General features: G+C 39.7%; 1 protein-coding gene across 17 annotated transcripts in view; it reads left to right on the top strand.

The window, feature by feature from the left end:
* PDLIM5 (PDZ and LIM domain 5) overlaps positions 1-16,971 on the top strand; it is a 423,776-nt gene that overhangs the window by 375,997 nt on the left and 30,808 nt on the right. For all 17 annotated transcript variants that reach the window (XM_029597605.1, XM_029597592.1, XM_029597612.1 and 14 more), the window contains one exon: positions 5,099-5,214. In XM_029597605.1, the coding sequence (XP_029453465.1) occupies positions 5,099-5,214 (116 nt within the window). The remainder of the gene's footprint in view (positions 1-5,098; positions 5,215-16,971) is intronic.

Below are 16,971 nucleotides of genomic sequence, written 5' to 3'. Positions count from 1 at the left end.
TTTATAAATGATTTGGAAAAGGGAGTGAAAAGTGAGGTGATCAGATTCACAGATGACACAAAATTATTCAGAGTTGTTAATCATGAGCCTATTGTGAAAACTTGCAAGAGAACCTTGCGAGACAAGGGGATCGGGCGTCTAAATGACAGGTGAAATTTTATATGGACAAGTGCAAAGTGATGCCTATAGGGAAGAATAATCCAAACTATAGGTTCACTATGCTGGGTTCCATATTAGGCGCACAACCCAGGACAAGGACCGTGAAGGTATTGTGGACAATTCTTTGAAGTCCCCGGTTCAGTAGGTGACAGTGGTCGAAAGGAAAAAAAAAAAAGCAAATAGAATGTTGGATTTTATTAGGAAAGGGAAAAAAATGAGGTGGTCATAATGCCTCTATTGATCCATGGTGCAAGCAGTTCTGGCCACCCCATCTGAAAAACGATCTAGCGAAACTAGAAAAGGTACAGAGAATGGTGACCAAAGGCTTAACAGGTTAGTATTCGTCAACCTAGAGAAAAGACAACTGAGAAGAGATATGACAATCTTGAGTGAGTGCAACAAGTAAACAGGGAATAGTTATTTACCTTTCAAATACTACTAGGATTAGGTGTCATTCTATGAAGATAATAGGTAGCACTTTTAAAACAAATCAGAAAAAGTATTTTTCTCTTGGTGCACAATTAAACAGTGGATTTATTTATTTATTTATTTATTTTACACAGAGGATGTGATGAAATCAGTCAGTGTAGGTGGATTTAAAAAGAATTTAGGAAAGTTCCTGAAGGAAAAGTCCTTAAACCATTATTAGCCATGCAGACTTGGGAAAGTCATATCTGTGATTATGGCAAGAAAGATTGAATTAATTCTTTGGTATCCTGCCCAATACTTGTGATCTGGATTGGCCACTGTCGGGGAGAGAATGTTGGGCTTGATGGGCCTTTGGTCTGACCTAGTATAGCATTTCTTATGTTATGTTGTGATCTGACCCAATTGACTGACCTACATTGCTGCTGCTTTTGCTGATATCTGAATAAAGATAAACTAGCCCCAGAATAAAGATAAACTAGCCCCAGAATAAAGATAAACTGGGTCTTCAGTTCCTGGTCTAGCCAGAAGACCTTTAATTTGGATGGACAATAAACCACATTTAGCACAATTGTTTTCCTTCCAGAACAAAACAAGTCTACAACTGCGTGGCAACTTAAAAGTACATTTTATGAAAAGTAAATTTGACAAATTTTAAAAATACATATATTTAGAACCACAGCTAGAGGATGGGGGATGGAGCTAGGCTACTTCACCCTGGCCTGACATTCCATTATCCGCACCAAGGAATATTAGCAATCTAAATAACATTTCTTTTCATAAAAAGGTGCATGGTTTCAGTTAATGGCAAGATAAAGTTCTATTACGTCTGTCCTAACCATCCCCTGTAAGTGAGAACAGGGCCCGTGCTAGCTTTTTTGCTGCCCTGTACAAAAAAATTACTGAACTTCTCCACCCCCCAGATTCATTCAGTGTCGCTCCTGGGCCCAGCTCCGTCCTGCAATCTATATTTTTTAAAACTGACATGCCCCCCACCCCAGAACCCATGGATAGGAAAGGGTATTGGGTACCCTAGGCAAACCTTACATCCTTGCACACACCCCACCCCCAAATCCTTTATACACACACACACACAAATTATGCATTTATAATAAATTTTACATGCAAAAATAACACAACATGCATATTATATTTACATGCGCTCCTCCAACCAGAAAACTTTGCAAAAATGACACTTGGAATGCCTTTGGAATTAGATTTTTTATAATGCATTTTGGGTGTGAGCTTGGCCCTCAAAAAGCCATGAACAAACAGAATTACCATTACTATATAATAAACCTCCCATACCAAAACAACCCTAACAACCTTATCTATGAAAAGGCAACACTGCACATATTACACCAGGACCTAGAACACCAATAAAATTCTTATTAGGAAATCAGGCTGCTATAAATCCCTACACACAAATGCCAGCAAAATACCTCACCTCGGTCACATAGCCAGAACACAGAGAAGACCCTGAGCAAATACAGAATAAAGAGATCAGAAAGTATAAAGAGAAACGTGCTGTGAAGAATTGAACTGGAACCCACAACAAGCCAGCCTCTATAAGCAGAGCAACAATGGAAAACCAGAAACATTGTCATTCTTCAGAAAATCATTAAATAATAAAATCAAGAAATATAAAACAATCATAATGGTAAAATCATATTCATAAAAAATAAATATTTCAGTTAATGAACAGAATATACACAATTTCCCAAACACCAATAAAATATTTCAAAACATCTGATGAATAAAAAATCCAATAATTAAAAAATGTTCTATTCCCCCCAAAAATGTAATATTTCAAAAGAGCAGAATTATCAGATTATTAATATATATTAAAACTGATAAGGATTAAAAACATCTCCTGCTCTCAATACCTGTGATCTTCTGATTTCCATTCACCCTGAGATTGTCGTGGATTGGGGGAGGTAGGGCCACACAAATTTTATCTTCTCTCTCACACACGCACAATAATACATTCACTCTTTTACACACTCCCTCTCTCTAACATACACCAGCTTCCTCTCCCTCACAGATACATTATGTGTGTATTCCTATGCGAGCCTATATGTGACACATGGGCTCCCACAGGCTTACAAACATACACACAGGCTCTCCCACAAACACATGCACACACATAGGCTCTCACATAAACACACAGGCTGTTTAATACACATGCTCTCAGTCACTCACACACATACACAAATGGCCTCCTGATGTCTTTGGGCCATGGTGGGATGAGCTCTACCACGGCCCACTGGTCTTTCTGGTTGGAGGGGAAGCGTGGAAGCTGTTCACGTGCGCAGGCGCGCACACATGCAAACAGAAGACTGGTCTCTCCGGCTGCCGGCAGCTTGCAGCCTCTCTCCTCCGTCGGCTGCCAGCGGCCCTACGACCTCTCCTGATGCTGGCAGCTCGCCACCCTTGTGAAAACACATGGTATTCACACCTGGTCGTGCCGGGCCTGAGCGAGAAGAAATTTGCAATGTGGCCCCTCACATGAAAAGGTTGGACAACCCTGGGGCAGGTTGCATTTACCTGTCTTCATCAAGAAAATTTGTAAATTCAAAACTAATTTTACATCATTTGTCACCGTGGAGTGCATTTAAAACTGGTTTGAAACAAGTTTCTAGTGCATTTTGTAGTACGTTAGATGCAGAATATACTATAAAAATATACATAATATAGTATAGAAATGACAGCCATCCTTCCTCCAGTCTCTCTCTTCTGCTGTGTCCCTTAGAGCTATAGAAAAAATGTTGAGTACATCATTTTACATGTCTGTTTATTGTCGCAGCCATAACTTTGCACTGAAAAACTGCCTTCTCCAGAGTATGAGGTTACCTGTTGCATTTCGTTCATATCATTGCTGCCTGTATGGCTTACAAAACTTTGTCTTGTGCTTCGAACACACGACTGGGATGTGAAAGGATTTGTGACTTCCCGACTGGCTGCTGCAGGGTAGTGCAGGGAACCCTTACATCATTTTGGCTTAAATGCCTCATTCATTTTTCAAACTGAGTAAGTCCCAAACTGTTTCTAAAAGCTCTGAACATAAGCTTGCTTAAGCAGCAGCAGCTGGATTAATCATGTCCCTGTCCAGACCTGGTTCACTCAGGCGGGAGCTGGCACTGGTCACAGGTGACTTGCTCAGTTGTTAGTCGCTTGAAGCAAATGGTTATCTTTATGTTCATTTAAAGAGCAAAATGCTTTGTGGCCCCCACAAAGTCTGTTTTGATAGAATAAAAAAAAAATTGGGGAGTAGGGAGACGCTATAATGACTTGATTATTGCTAGTTAATAGAAAAACTTGTGTAACTTGTTTTCACTCTTCTTTTGCCCAGTTGAATCTTAAAAAAAAAAAGTGAAAACTGCAGGGTGACACTTAGGTAATGGAGGCTTTCTCAAGGTTAAGTTACAGACTTTAATGGCATTAGCAGGTAAAAGAGTTGCTGTTTGTCTCTGTCATGTATTCTAATTGCAGTAAGTCGCCAGATTATGCCAACTTGAATGTGAAGATAGCACTTGCCTGCATTGGAATGCTTGCAGTATGAGCCAAGCGAGCACACTGTGACTGAGATATGTCACACAGGATATAGGAAACGTTATTTTATTGTTTATTTTGATGGGATGGGACTTTAGGGGAAAAAAATGTGCCTACCAGAGATCCTGGCAGTCACATTGGGGATAATTTTGGAACAGTCCGAATACATTTCACAGCAAATACACAAATAAATTACATCTGTTTTGAAAATCAGCCCACCAGATTTTACCTGCGAATAATTACACCAAAGAAACGTTCTGGCATATTTTGAAAATTAAGCGTGTAAGTGCAAATCCCTCCCCTGGGAATGGCTCCCCCTTAATGTCGGTAAACTGATGTGTATACAGAACTTGTTGCACTCAGTAAGCAGTTTTATAACTGGCCATTTTCCTGGGCCTCTGGAAATACCATCATTACATCTAAAATATGTATTGTTTTTATTATTTCCTGCTAAAATGGGCAGGAGGGGGGCTCTTCAACTCAATGTTGCTCACTTTCATTTGCTTTCAAAAAGCTGGTAGTGCGTGTTTTACTGCTAGATTTTTGTTTCATGAGCTTGAATTGCTGCCCATTTTTTCAGCCCCCTTTTTTTTTTTTTTTTAATATTTTTGCTTGCCTTGTTAATAACATGGAAGTACTGCAGAAAAGACTGATTTAGTGTGACCCCCTCTGCTTCCTTGTTTCCCAATAGTACCTGCTCCAAATAGACACACAGCGTTGAATTATGCTATTGCTAAAAGAATATATTGTTGGTTTCAGTCCTGTGTGTCCTTCCCAAAGATCCAGTCTTCCATGGACTCTTTACAGCTGCCTTTAAGAATATCCAGCCTGCATCTCTGTCTTTTCCCAGCACTGCTGGGTGACCAGCAGCATGCTGAATGATGCCGTCGTGCAGAGGGCCGAAGTTAAAGGTGATACATTTTGACAGAGTTTGCTAAGTTTCACTCTCTTCCTTCCTCAGATTACTATTCCCTCTTTGGTACAATGTGCCACGGCTGCGAGTTTCCCATAGAAGCCGGGGACAGATTTTTGGAAGCCCTGGGTGCCACCTGGCATGATACCTGCTTCGTGTGTGCGGTAAGTAAGGCCAGGCCCTGTTAGAAAAGCAACCAGCATCATAAACGTGGCCCCTGCCAACCCATAAGGATGTGGGAGTGCACTGCTAATGCACCTTGTAATCCTCCAGACACAAATGAAAGGTACTTTTACGCTCATTTGGAAGGCGTGTTGCTATTGTGAGGTTTTGGCACTCCAGCAGTCACTTTGGTATGCGGCAGGATCACATGTCCTAGTGTGCTTTGTAACCTTTTGATGTTTACCCCTTTAAAAATGTGACATTTTAAGCTGTCTTTTAACAGTGGAAGAATAAACAGTGTGCAGTATTCTCACAATGGCCTGATTAGTGCTGGTGTGGAAGCATTTGCCAGAAACATGCATGCCGTGGTTCACCTGCTGGGAGTGGCCATTTCAGTTCAGAGCCTTCTATTCATGGCCTTTAGGGCTCAAGTTACCTTAGTGAAGGGGTGAAGTTATGAAAATCCAAGGCATATGTGAACCGGGCCTGGATATTTCTAAATCAGCACACACTAGGGTGGGGGCTCATTTTACCCCCAACCAGATTTTCATATTTTAGCTGGCTTTTATCACTATAAAGAATGATTGAAAGAAAGAAGCCGCTCCTGCCTGTGGTTCACATGCACCCGTGATGATCTGAGTCTTGGAAACCAGGATGGTTCCTGGAGTATTTATATTTCCTGATCTTCCAGCATGTACATTCCCAGATTTGTATTCCTATATAAATCTATGAAAAGAAATGGGTAATTGACTTCCAAAATATGGGATTGGTTTTTTTTCCTTTTAAAATTAATTATTCTAAATATGGCTACATGGAATTTCTTGATGGCCAAAGCTATACATTTTTTGAACCTTTGAGTACAGTGCTGTATTAAAAGCAGCAAAAACACTAGCTAGACTCTTCAAAATATCAGCATGTCTGTTTCTTGACTCAGTTGATTCATCTCCTGGCATCTTTGTTACTTAGACTTTCTTTGTTTGGCCCAATGCATTTTAATTCTTATATTTTATAACTTTTGAGATGAAACTTCCGCATGGTCAGTATCTGTGAAAGGAAAAGTGACACACAGGCAGTTGGCAACATACAGATAAACTGAGGCATGAGCTTTTGAAGATGAGAGTCCATCATATGCAGGAAGTGAATTCTTGTCCTGGAAAGCATGTGTCGCTATAAGTCTGTTCATCTTTAAGGTGTCACTGGCCTGTGTTTAATTTTTGGGGGGAGTCCATGTGTACCCCTTTTATTATAGACCTACCCCTATTAGGACCTATTCCTCTCAGTCCTTTGTTCAGTTGTGTGAGGGTCAACCTAGGAACACATTAGCTTACTTGAACTCCTAATGATGGACGTGGCTAAATAAGAGGCAATTTCAAAAATTCTATATATTCATAGCAGTGAAATTAGACTCATAAACTTAAAGATGATTCCCTGGGTTGGGGATGGGGGAGAGTGACCAAGGTGGTAGACATGCTATAGCCAAGTTCCTGGCTTACTCCCGGTCTTTGTTTATTCCCTGCTACAAGCTTGCCTTTAATGGTGAAAGGGATGGATAAGACCTGGATTGTTCCTGCTGATCTTGGATCTGTCTCTGCTCCTTCACCAATTGATTGTTTTGTTCTATGGGCAGCATTGACACAAGCTGCCTCCATTGGGGAGTGAAGCAGGACCAGAACGTCCTTCAGTTCTCTCTAGCCATGAAGGTTTTTCTTCAAGCCCAGAGGTTTGGAAGATGCCTGGTGACCCCCCCCCCCCCCCCCCCCCCCCCGAGTGCAGGGCTATGAGACACTGGAGCGGTAACTTGATGATATCACCAGTCTCGCAAGCCCTGATGCTCATTGCAGTGGCAACTGCTGGTTCCAGCAGGCCGGAACAGGGCCACACTGATACTTCAGGTGAAGTCATCAATTCTGGGACCCGAATGCAGATCCAGCCCCAGTCACTGTAGTGATGGAAAAGCCTGAGCAAACAGAAGTTCTCTATGGGTTAGACCAAAGTATTTTTCTTTGGAAACAATATGGCTTGCTATTGAAGGGTTGGGTAAGTCTTTGATTGGGCAGTTCGCTTAGCCAATTACTCAGATTCTCTCTCTCATGGCTGAGGTCTTTGTCCAGGAATCTGCATTGTTAGACTGAACTAAGAGGCTGGAGACTAGAGCTGAATCTTTCATGGTTAAAGACAATACATTTCACCTAAAAAGTTGGAATATGTTGTGAGAATATTTTTAAATGCAAAAACTTACATTCCTAAATCTGAAAAATATTCTCCTGGCGAAATGTTTAAAAAAATATTTGCTGGAAATTTTGAAAATCACTTCTGAGACTGTGCCTCCGATTTCAAAAGTTTATTTGTCTCTACCTAAAAAAGAGCACAATTTTGAAGTCAAACTTGAATGTACTCAATTCTCTTCTGACAGTCTCGATCTTACAGCTTTTCTTGAGGGTCCTGGGGGAACTTTGTAACTCCAGCAACTCTAATTGTGAATTTTGTCTTGGAGCCATCCCGGACTGGATATTGAGGCTATTCTTTAAACTTAGGGAAGAGTGATTTGAAAAATTAAAGGTTAGAGGAGTTCTTGATGTGGTAGGAGCTACTCAAAAAAAAAAAAAAAAAGAGAGCAATTTTTACTTATGTGTCTTAGGGCAACAGATTGGAACTTTATTCTTCCCAAGATTTCTGCAAAAATGTTGTCAAATATAAACATGGTTAATATGTATGCTTTGAACCTACTAAACTAGAAAAAAGAACTAGCGTCTCCATATGATGTTGAAAATGTTAAGATATTTTTTCCCCAGAATATGCCACCGCTTTACAAGATGTATTTTATATTCTAATACAGAAATGTTTTTCAGTAGTGCAGAAACAGAATGTGGAACCCTTGGTCTCCATTGATAGTTTGGATGTTATGGTTTTACTAAAAACATCCAAAATGTAGAAACAGTGCAGAATAAAGAAAGAGTCCATTCGATAATTTCAATGTACTATTATAAAGGTTTTACTTGGAAACGGCAACTCCACTTGTTTTTGCAGAACACTTTACAATGCTTCAGCAGGTCCCCCGACACGGATCCCGTTGTTTTGCCGCGGTCAGAAGGGACAAACAAAGTTTCAAGTCTAAAAATTCAAACATAAGTAATTAATAGTGTGGAACGATAAATTGATGGGAAACCTTTATCACAATTATAGCTAGCAAAGCATACACGTACCTGCATAAATTACAACTCAAGATGACCGGGAGTGCACAGTTAACAGTGAAAACAAGGTTCTTTAAACGCTTTGAAAATTGGCGCGAAAACTGCCCAACCAATCAGATTAGCCGGACTGGCTAACTTCAGTTCTCACTGTAACTGCGCACTCCCGATCATCTTGAGTTGAAATCATTTAAGACTAGAGCAGCAGTAGGCAATTCTGATCCTCGAGTGCCACAAACCAGTCTGGCTTTCAGGATATCCAGAATGAATTATGCAAGAGATAGATTCCCATACAAAAGAACCAGAGCATGCAAATGTATCTCTTGCATATTTTTGTGGCGCTCAAGGACAGGAGTTGCCTATCGCTGGATTAGAGTGACATGAGATTTAAAAGATGAAAATGGCCACATTATAACATATGACATGGAAGTTAGAGTACCCAATGCAGTGAAATGTAAGAGTTTTACAATTGTATTGAAGGAAACAGCAAATATTGTATATTTACAAGTGATGGATGTAGTTAGAGGGGAGGAATAAACATTGAAGAAACTGGGCATTGCTCATCTGCTTAGCCAGGTACTGTATTTCTCAGTGGCTAAAGATTTAGCTATTTTAGTAAGAAAGAATCCCCGGAGAAATTCATAAACAATTGTAGGCAATTGGTCAGGAGGAAGAGTTTGGTAGCTTATAGTTCAAGTAATCATTTATCTTCCCAATTACTCTGGTCCAGTTTTTATAGATTTGAGATTTGGATTTCATCATTGGTGAACAGCGTAATAAATGGGTGGGTGAAGACTGTGTGATATATTTGAAAAATCCAGATAAATTATTAGTTAATAATTTGGTTCTTAGCTTGGTCTTCAGATTAATGGGCATAAACCAGTGTATACCCAAATGGGCATAGATGTCCTGCAACAGATTATCAAACCCCCAATTAAAATAGATTTAAGTGTAAACATCTCTAGAACACCTAAATAATTTATTTCAGCTGAATTCTACATTGATCACAAATCAATATTATTGTAAATAGAGAATTGTAAAAATTTATCTTAGTGTAATCAGAAGAATGAATATAGTTAAGGTAATTCTCCCTTAGTTGCTCTAGAGGTTTAATTCAGTTCCCTGTCAATTATTAGAGGACATTTTACACTGTTAGCACCAATACTTAGAAACCCCGCTGACTAGCTTAGATTTTATTACTTATATGTGTCATCCATAGCAGTAGTAAAATTACACAGCAGGGGAGCCAGGTGCAAGCTTGTGCACGTAAATACTTACTCATTTCATGCTAAAGTCCCGGAACACCCATGTCCTGCTCTCACCCCACCAAATTTTCAACTTCTTATTTATGCACTTAGCAGGAGATATGCACATACACGGGTGACTTTTAAAATTCATTCGGTGCGAGCCATTTTGGCGCACACCAGGCTTTTAAAATTCACCCTAAAGAGAGCCGAGGGAGATCCATAAATTCTGTAGAGATGCATTATTAATGGTCAGACAGTCAAAAGAGAAACCCAAGCTGACAAACTCAGATTTCAGATATCTGCAGCTATGAAATGTATTAGTATTGGGAAAGCAGATACCGGAGACAAAGGCACCGAGTAAAATAAATGTAGAGAAGTTTTTAATAATGAACCTTGGAAACAAAGGCTTTCGTGGACATATGGGACTTTAATTCTAAAGGTCACACCTTAGGCGGATATTTTCAAAGAGTTACACTTGTAAAAATGAGCATACACGCATGTAAGTAGCTGTACTCACAATTGCTATTTTAATAAAAGTAAAAAGTACATGAATACTTTACATTTCTTGTGCATATATATGCATGTAAAAAAAAAAAAGGGCATCCTTGGTGCATTCCAGGGAAGGGGGCCAGTAGTTACGCACATACAGGTGAATTTGAAAAGCCGTACACGTGCCAAAGCCGGGAGATACACAAGTATATCAGGCCAGCATATGCTGTGCGTATTTTAAAGAAGTACGCGAGTACGCACTTATCTCCCGGTACACACACACACACACACATCAAAAAGTTTAAAAAAGGAACGGGGTATGGATGTGGCCTAGGCAGAGCACGGGTGGGACGTGTACGTTCCGTGAAGTTTCCTTGAAATGTGCGCGTATTTACGCGCACAAGCGTGCACCGGGGTCCCCTACTGCGTAACTTTACTGCTGCTATGTAGGTATTAAAATTTTAAAAAACTAGGCAAGTCATTGGGATTTTAAGGGTCGGGGCAAAAGGGAGGCTACGTAATGGGGGGTCCAATCCGTTAATTGGGTGAACTGGGAAAAAGGGCTCTTGCATCGGCATGCATTGTTTTTAAACCTCCCCCACCCCCCCCCCCAACTTACTTGGTAGAGCCAGGATTTGTGCACATATGAGCACGTCCATATAAAATTGTGCGCACATGTATGCGCGTACAGCTGATTTTATACCATGCGCGCATATGTTATAAAACAGCTATGTCCATTCGCATGAGCTGGCATACGTACATACAGGTACGCCCATGCAGCTGTTTAAGTTACCGTCCCTAGTTGCTATTTTAAAAGACACGAGCAAACATTTGGCAACTTTCTTACATAATTTTACACCTGCTAATTATCTGCTATAGTTGATATTAGACTTGCTTATTGTGTATTATTGGCTAGGTGGGAGAATCTAGGTGAACTGGGGGGAGTTCCGACTGAAGAACCAAGAGGATCTTGGTGATCTGGAGAAGGATCAAGTGAACTGGTAGAGTAGCTGGTAAACTGGTTAATTTCGGTTATGTGCACATGTTTTAAAATATGCCGACGTGTACACAAGAAAGTTCTACTTTATTTTTTAATGCAAAATGTGTGCATGTGTATTTTAAAAGTAAGTATGAAAAGTGCATGTGTTCAATTAATTGAAATACTTTCAATGCATTGCACGTATTCGTAAGCATACCCAGACACTTGGACGGTAACCCTAAAACGAGAGCGCATGTGCTCATTTACGCGCATGTGAGTGCAGGAGCGCATTGCACTGGAATTTTATTATTTATTATTATTATTATTTAGTGGTTTTCTATACCGGCATTCGAGATAATAATCACATCATGCTGGTTTACATTTAACAAGGGATGTAAAATGATAATAAACTAAAAAACTGTAACAAGTGAACAGAAAGTCTGCAGTTACAATAAAACAAGGGTGTTCCAAAACTGGGTTAGGAAGGAAAATCTAAAGGAAATTAATAGAAAGAGCAATTATTTACAATGTTCTAAGAATGTCTGACTGTGGTTGTCGTTGCATAGAGATTCAGTTGGGGGTCTGAAAAGGCTTTTATTTGCGTGAATGATTTTAAATCATTCACACAAGTGCTTCCTTGGGAATTTGTCTGCTTTTAACACACGCAACTAGCCAGATTTTAAAACAGGCGCGTGTGACGGAACTAGCCAGTTTGACCCATTAGTCCACCAGTTTGCCCAGCCTACTCTACATCATTCAGACCCTTCTGATTCTTCAGTCTGCACTCCCCCTCCCACCCAGTGGTTTTTGGCCTAACATGAGTTTTCTTCAAACTTACACTTCATCAAGAGCATAATTAAATATGTGCAGCTAACAGCTTGCCGCATGCTGCAGTCCCTGGATTTGAAATACATATTTACATGCATTAATGTTGGCTCCACCCTGGAATGCCCCTGACTATGCACCTTTTTCCCGCATGTTCTGTAACTCATATGTGCGCATATACACGCATAATTGGGCCATTTTTAAAATACGAGTCGCTCATGCTCGGCCCTAATGCTCGCATATACCTTTTAATGCGAGTGACTCTTAAAGTTCACCTCCTATGTTGCGGGGTAAAGAGATGCATATTTTATAATCACCTATATGATACACACAGGTAATGAAATACTAGCATAGATCACTGCACGGCCATATACAAGCATATATGGCGCCACATGGAGTTCTTTGAAAATTATCCTCCCTTTGTATTATATTAAAATGGAAAATAGCTGCAGGAAAGAGGGTTTTTTTTTTGTTTTGTTTGGTTTGGTTTTTTTTAAGAGGATGGCAAGGCTGAGTAAATCTGTTTGAAACATGCTATATCTGTGAGACTTGGCTTTTAGTGCTTTTTATATTTAAAGCACTTCGTATGTGTGGTCATAAAACTTTGAGGTCAGTGATAATTGAACTACATATCCAGTTACATAATTGAGTATCCTCAAATGACGATCCCCTTCATTATAACGATTACATATTTACTTTATTTTCTAATTTTGTCTGTTGACTTTTCACTATAATAAGCTACAGAATATGTACAGGTCACCAAGCAGAATCCCAAAATGCTTCTGTTGCAATAAATGTTATTTACACTGAGAGATCTAATTCACGTATTACGATCAGTTAAATGTGGTGTTAAATCTGATCCTGTTTGAGGATATGTCCACATCCTCCTAGAGGTGGCTGTACATGGTCATATTGGCACTTCAGAAACTTATAGCTGATGTGTGCCCCAGGCAGGAAGATGTTTCTAAGAAAACTGAAATAGCTCCTTTAGAAATAAATTATTTACAATTGCAGACGGAAAGGAAAATACATTTGGCAGGTCTGGGACTGATTTCTGAGATAGGGGACATGCAGTGCAAGCACATGATACATCAAATGCGAAAGAGAGTTGGAGATATTCACTGAAGTTTTTGATTGCACAAAAAAGCACAGACAAGCGAAGGAGTGGATAAAGCTTTTGAAGTATTTGAAGAACGCATGAGATAATGATGTGGAGCAACTAAATCAGTTAAGAAAGGACACATCAAAACAAAGGGAGGCTATTCTGTGCATGCTCTGGAGGATTAGCAGAGAGAGTTCTGTTAATTAAACTTTTGCTGATGAAGTACAAACTGAATGTTATCTGTTGTTTTCTTGTTGGGGGAAAAAATCAATAAACAGAACTACTTAAAAAAGATTGTAATAAGAACATAAGAACATGCCATACTAGGTTAGACCATCAAGCCCAGCATCCTGTTTCCAACAGTGGCCAATCCAGGCCACAAGAACCTGGCAAGTACCCAAAAAACTAAGTCTATTCCGTGTTACTGTTGCTAGTAATAGCAGTGGCTATTTTCTAAGTCAACTTAATTAATAGCAGGTAGTGCACTTCTCTTCCAAGAACTTATCCAATCCTTTTTTAAACACAGCTATACTAACTGCACTAACTACATCCTCTGGCAACAAATTCCAGAGTTTAATTGTACGTTGAGTGAAAAAGAACTTTCTCCGATTAGTTTTAAATGTGCCACATGCTAACTTCATGGAGTGCCCCCTAGTCTTTCTATTATCTGAAAGAGTAAATAATCGATTCACATCTACCCGTTCTAGACCTCTCATGATTTTAAACACCTCTATCATATCCCCCCTCAGTCATCTCTTCTCCAAGCTGAAAAGTCCTAACCTCTTTAGTCTTTCCTCATAGGGGAGCTGTTCCATTCCCCTTATCATTTTGGTAGCCCTTCTCTGTACTTTCTCCATCACAATTATATCTTTTTTGAGATGTGGCAACCAGAATTGTACATAGTATTCAAAATACGGTCTCACCATGCAGCGATACAGAGGCATTATGACATTTTCCGTTTTATTCACCATTCCCTTTCTAATAATTCCCAAGTCCTTCAAGCACTCTAGGTTGCATTTTTTTTTCAAAATATACTAATATTCTCAGGAAAGATAAGTTTCAAACAAATGCATACAGAAGCATCTACACATGTATATGGCCACGAGCAGATCTATGCTAGTATTTTAAAATCTACGCGTGTCACATGCATGTGTTTTATAAAATATGCGTATTTCTACCTGGCAACCTATGCAAATTTGCAGACATGCGTGAATTCATGCAGTGCATTGAAAGAACATATATCAACGAACTGAACGCACATACTTCTCCTACCTGTTTAAGAATATACTGTATCATGGAAATAAAGTAGCACTTACTCGCATATATTGGGATTTACATGCATAAGTCAGTATATTTTAAAACATGCGCACTTAAGTGAAATTATTAGTTTTACCAATCAGTTCACCACTTCGCCCAGTCCTTTTCCAGATCATCAAGACCCTCCTAGTTTTTGAACCTGAGCTCCCAGTTCTCCCACCCAGTCAATAGTACATCAATAAACACATTTAATATTACTTATGCCAGATAATTAGGTGTAAAATTATACAAGTAAATTGGTAAATCTATGGGTCTGATTTTCAAAAGCATTTACATGGTTAAAACTGGCTTTTAAATGTTCAAATGTATTTTACCCATTTAGTGGGCTTTTGAAAATTGCTACAATATATGCCATTGAATTGTCAATAGGTTTTATCTGCGTTAAGTGCACTTACCTTGAGTAAGTGGCTTTTAAAAATTGCTATGGTAGTATGTTATATTTATATGCATAATTCCTTTGAAAATTACCTCCCTGCACGAGAGCATCTTATAAAATAGCAACTTTTTAATGCACATAACATTTTGAAAATTCATCCCTTAATCCTTTTAATGCTTGAAGGCAAGATTTCTGGAACAATGTCTGAATGAATGATATGGATGTGCTTACAAATCTAGTGCAAATATTTCAGGTCTAAAACATCTGTGTAAACCTGCAATCTGCTAACTTAGATCCCAGTACAACTGACTCAGTCTTTCATTCTTCATTTTAATTGAGTGCAGTTTCTAATTGGATAATGAAAACAGCCTTTTTCCTACTGATGATGCCAGTAGGTCAAGTTTTCACTTAGCAATTTTTCTGCTAGGTCTGTGCGAGTGGAAAAGCTATCACTCACAACAATGTTTTCCTGATTTGTAACAGAGTAATCAAGTTTTTGTCTAACTCTGCTGTTCTTCTCCAGCTTGTTTGCCAAATTAGATACCCTTTTTCAGATGGAACGATGCTGCCACATCGCAGCTCAATCAAATCTTGATATCATATTTTGAGGGTTTACTAGACACAGGGATTCTGACTCCTGAAAAATTCCAGCTGCTCATTCACAGTCAGATGTATCCCTGGCACATACCATTTTTGAAGCCACTTCACAAACAACGTCCACACATCAGGGAATACAGCAAACTTGTACCACCGCTCTCATTTCCTGCAGTGTAACTTCATTAGCAAAACACTCATGCACTGCCATATTTGTTGGATCCTTTTCAGACATCATGGCATGAAAATAAGGAAGCTATGTGCAAGGAGACCATGACATGTTGAGAGCTTTATGGCCACCATGGAACAAGCCTTTCAAAATTAGGAGTCCTATGTATGCTTTAAGTTGAATATCATCCAGCTACTTTCATATTTTTTTGTTCTCAAGACGTCTTAAGTTCCACACCCTGAATGATTCACCTCTGTTTGTTTCTCTCAAAATTATTGATAAAATATTGTCAGGAATAAAAAGGACAAAGGATTCTGAAATATTGTCCCTCCGGCTTGCTCATGTTGGCCCATCTCATTCATGCACAATGTCTTTGGCTGCCATTTTGCTGCACACTTGCTCTAGAGCTTTTTGCTATCACCTGCCATTTCTGCGCCGTATGCTGTCAGCATCCAGGATGTTCTCAGAGGTTGGTGGCCATTGTTCCTTTGAATGTGAAGCCCTAGGTCTACTTCTACCATGCCTGCTACTCCTTGCTCCTCTTCCCTGTGCCACTGAAGGACTTTGCATTTTGTCTACTGGCACCACCAACTCCTCCCCATCATTGCTGGTTGAAACTCTATGAGAAATGTGATCTTCAGATTCAGAGCAGTCATCATCCCTTGGAAGAAAATTTGGATCATCATCATTGGAATACCACTGAAACGATGAATCACTGCTGTCATCTATGAAAAATAGATAATTTCTTCACACATGGAGTTCCACTTCCTATAGGATACCACTGCACTGCCTCTTCCACCACTCCCCTGAAAATCTCTAGGCATGGTACAGCTTTGCCAAGCTAGAAGTTGGGCAGGATTCCCACCCACCTCCTGAAATCAACAAGCAGAAACAGACTGCATTATCCCTTTCAACTTGTGGCAGGGAAGCAGTCGGAAAACTGTTGAGGCAGAGTCCATTGTGTCGTAAGAGCTGTCCTCTTTCTGTATAGAGAGAACAAAGGCAACAAGGGACTGGCAGAGAAGCCCTTATATATATTTTATATTTATTTATATTTTTTACTCTATTTTTATTTTACTCTACTTTTATTCTTTCTCATTTTTCCTCTCCACTTTAGTTCTCTCTATTCTATATAACACCATTATTTCTATTTTCACATTGTAACTGTTTATCATTATTGTTGTATGTGAACCGATGTGACGGCTATGACTGAATGCTCGGTATACAAAATAAAAACAAATAAATAAATATAGGGCTGCAAGCATGACTTCAACAGGGCTGCAGGGCTTTTCCTGCTGCAGTCCCTTTAAATTGAGAGCGGAGACGCTGAAGCAGGAGCGATGGAGAGGCAGAAGTCGGCAGCCCCCAGGCCGCAAAGAAGGCAGAGATGGTGTCTTTCCTGCCGCAGAGCGGCAGCGCATGTCTGTGGTGATGACAGCAGCGTGGAGAATTGGCCATGCCAGAACAGCACCA

The sequence above is a fragment of the Rhinatrema bivittatum genome, chromosome 1, assembly GCF_901001135.1.
Source record: "Rhinatrema bivittatum chromosome 1, aRhiBiv1.1, whole genome shotgun sequence".
Lineage (NCBI taxonomy): Eukaryota > Metazoa > Chordata > Amphibia > Gymnophiona > Rhinatrematidae > Rhinatrema > Rhinatrema bivittatum.
This window is presented reverse-complemented; position numbering and strand designations above follow the sequence as displayed.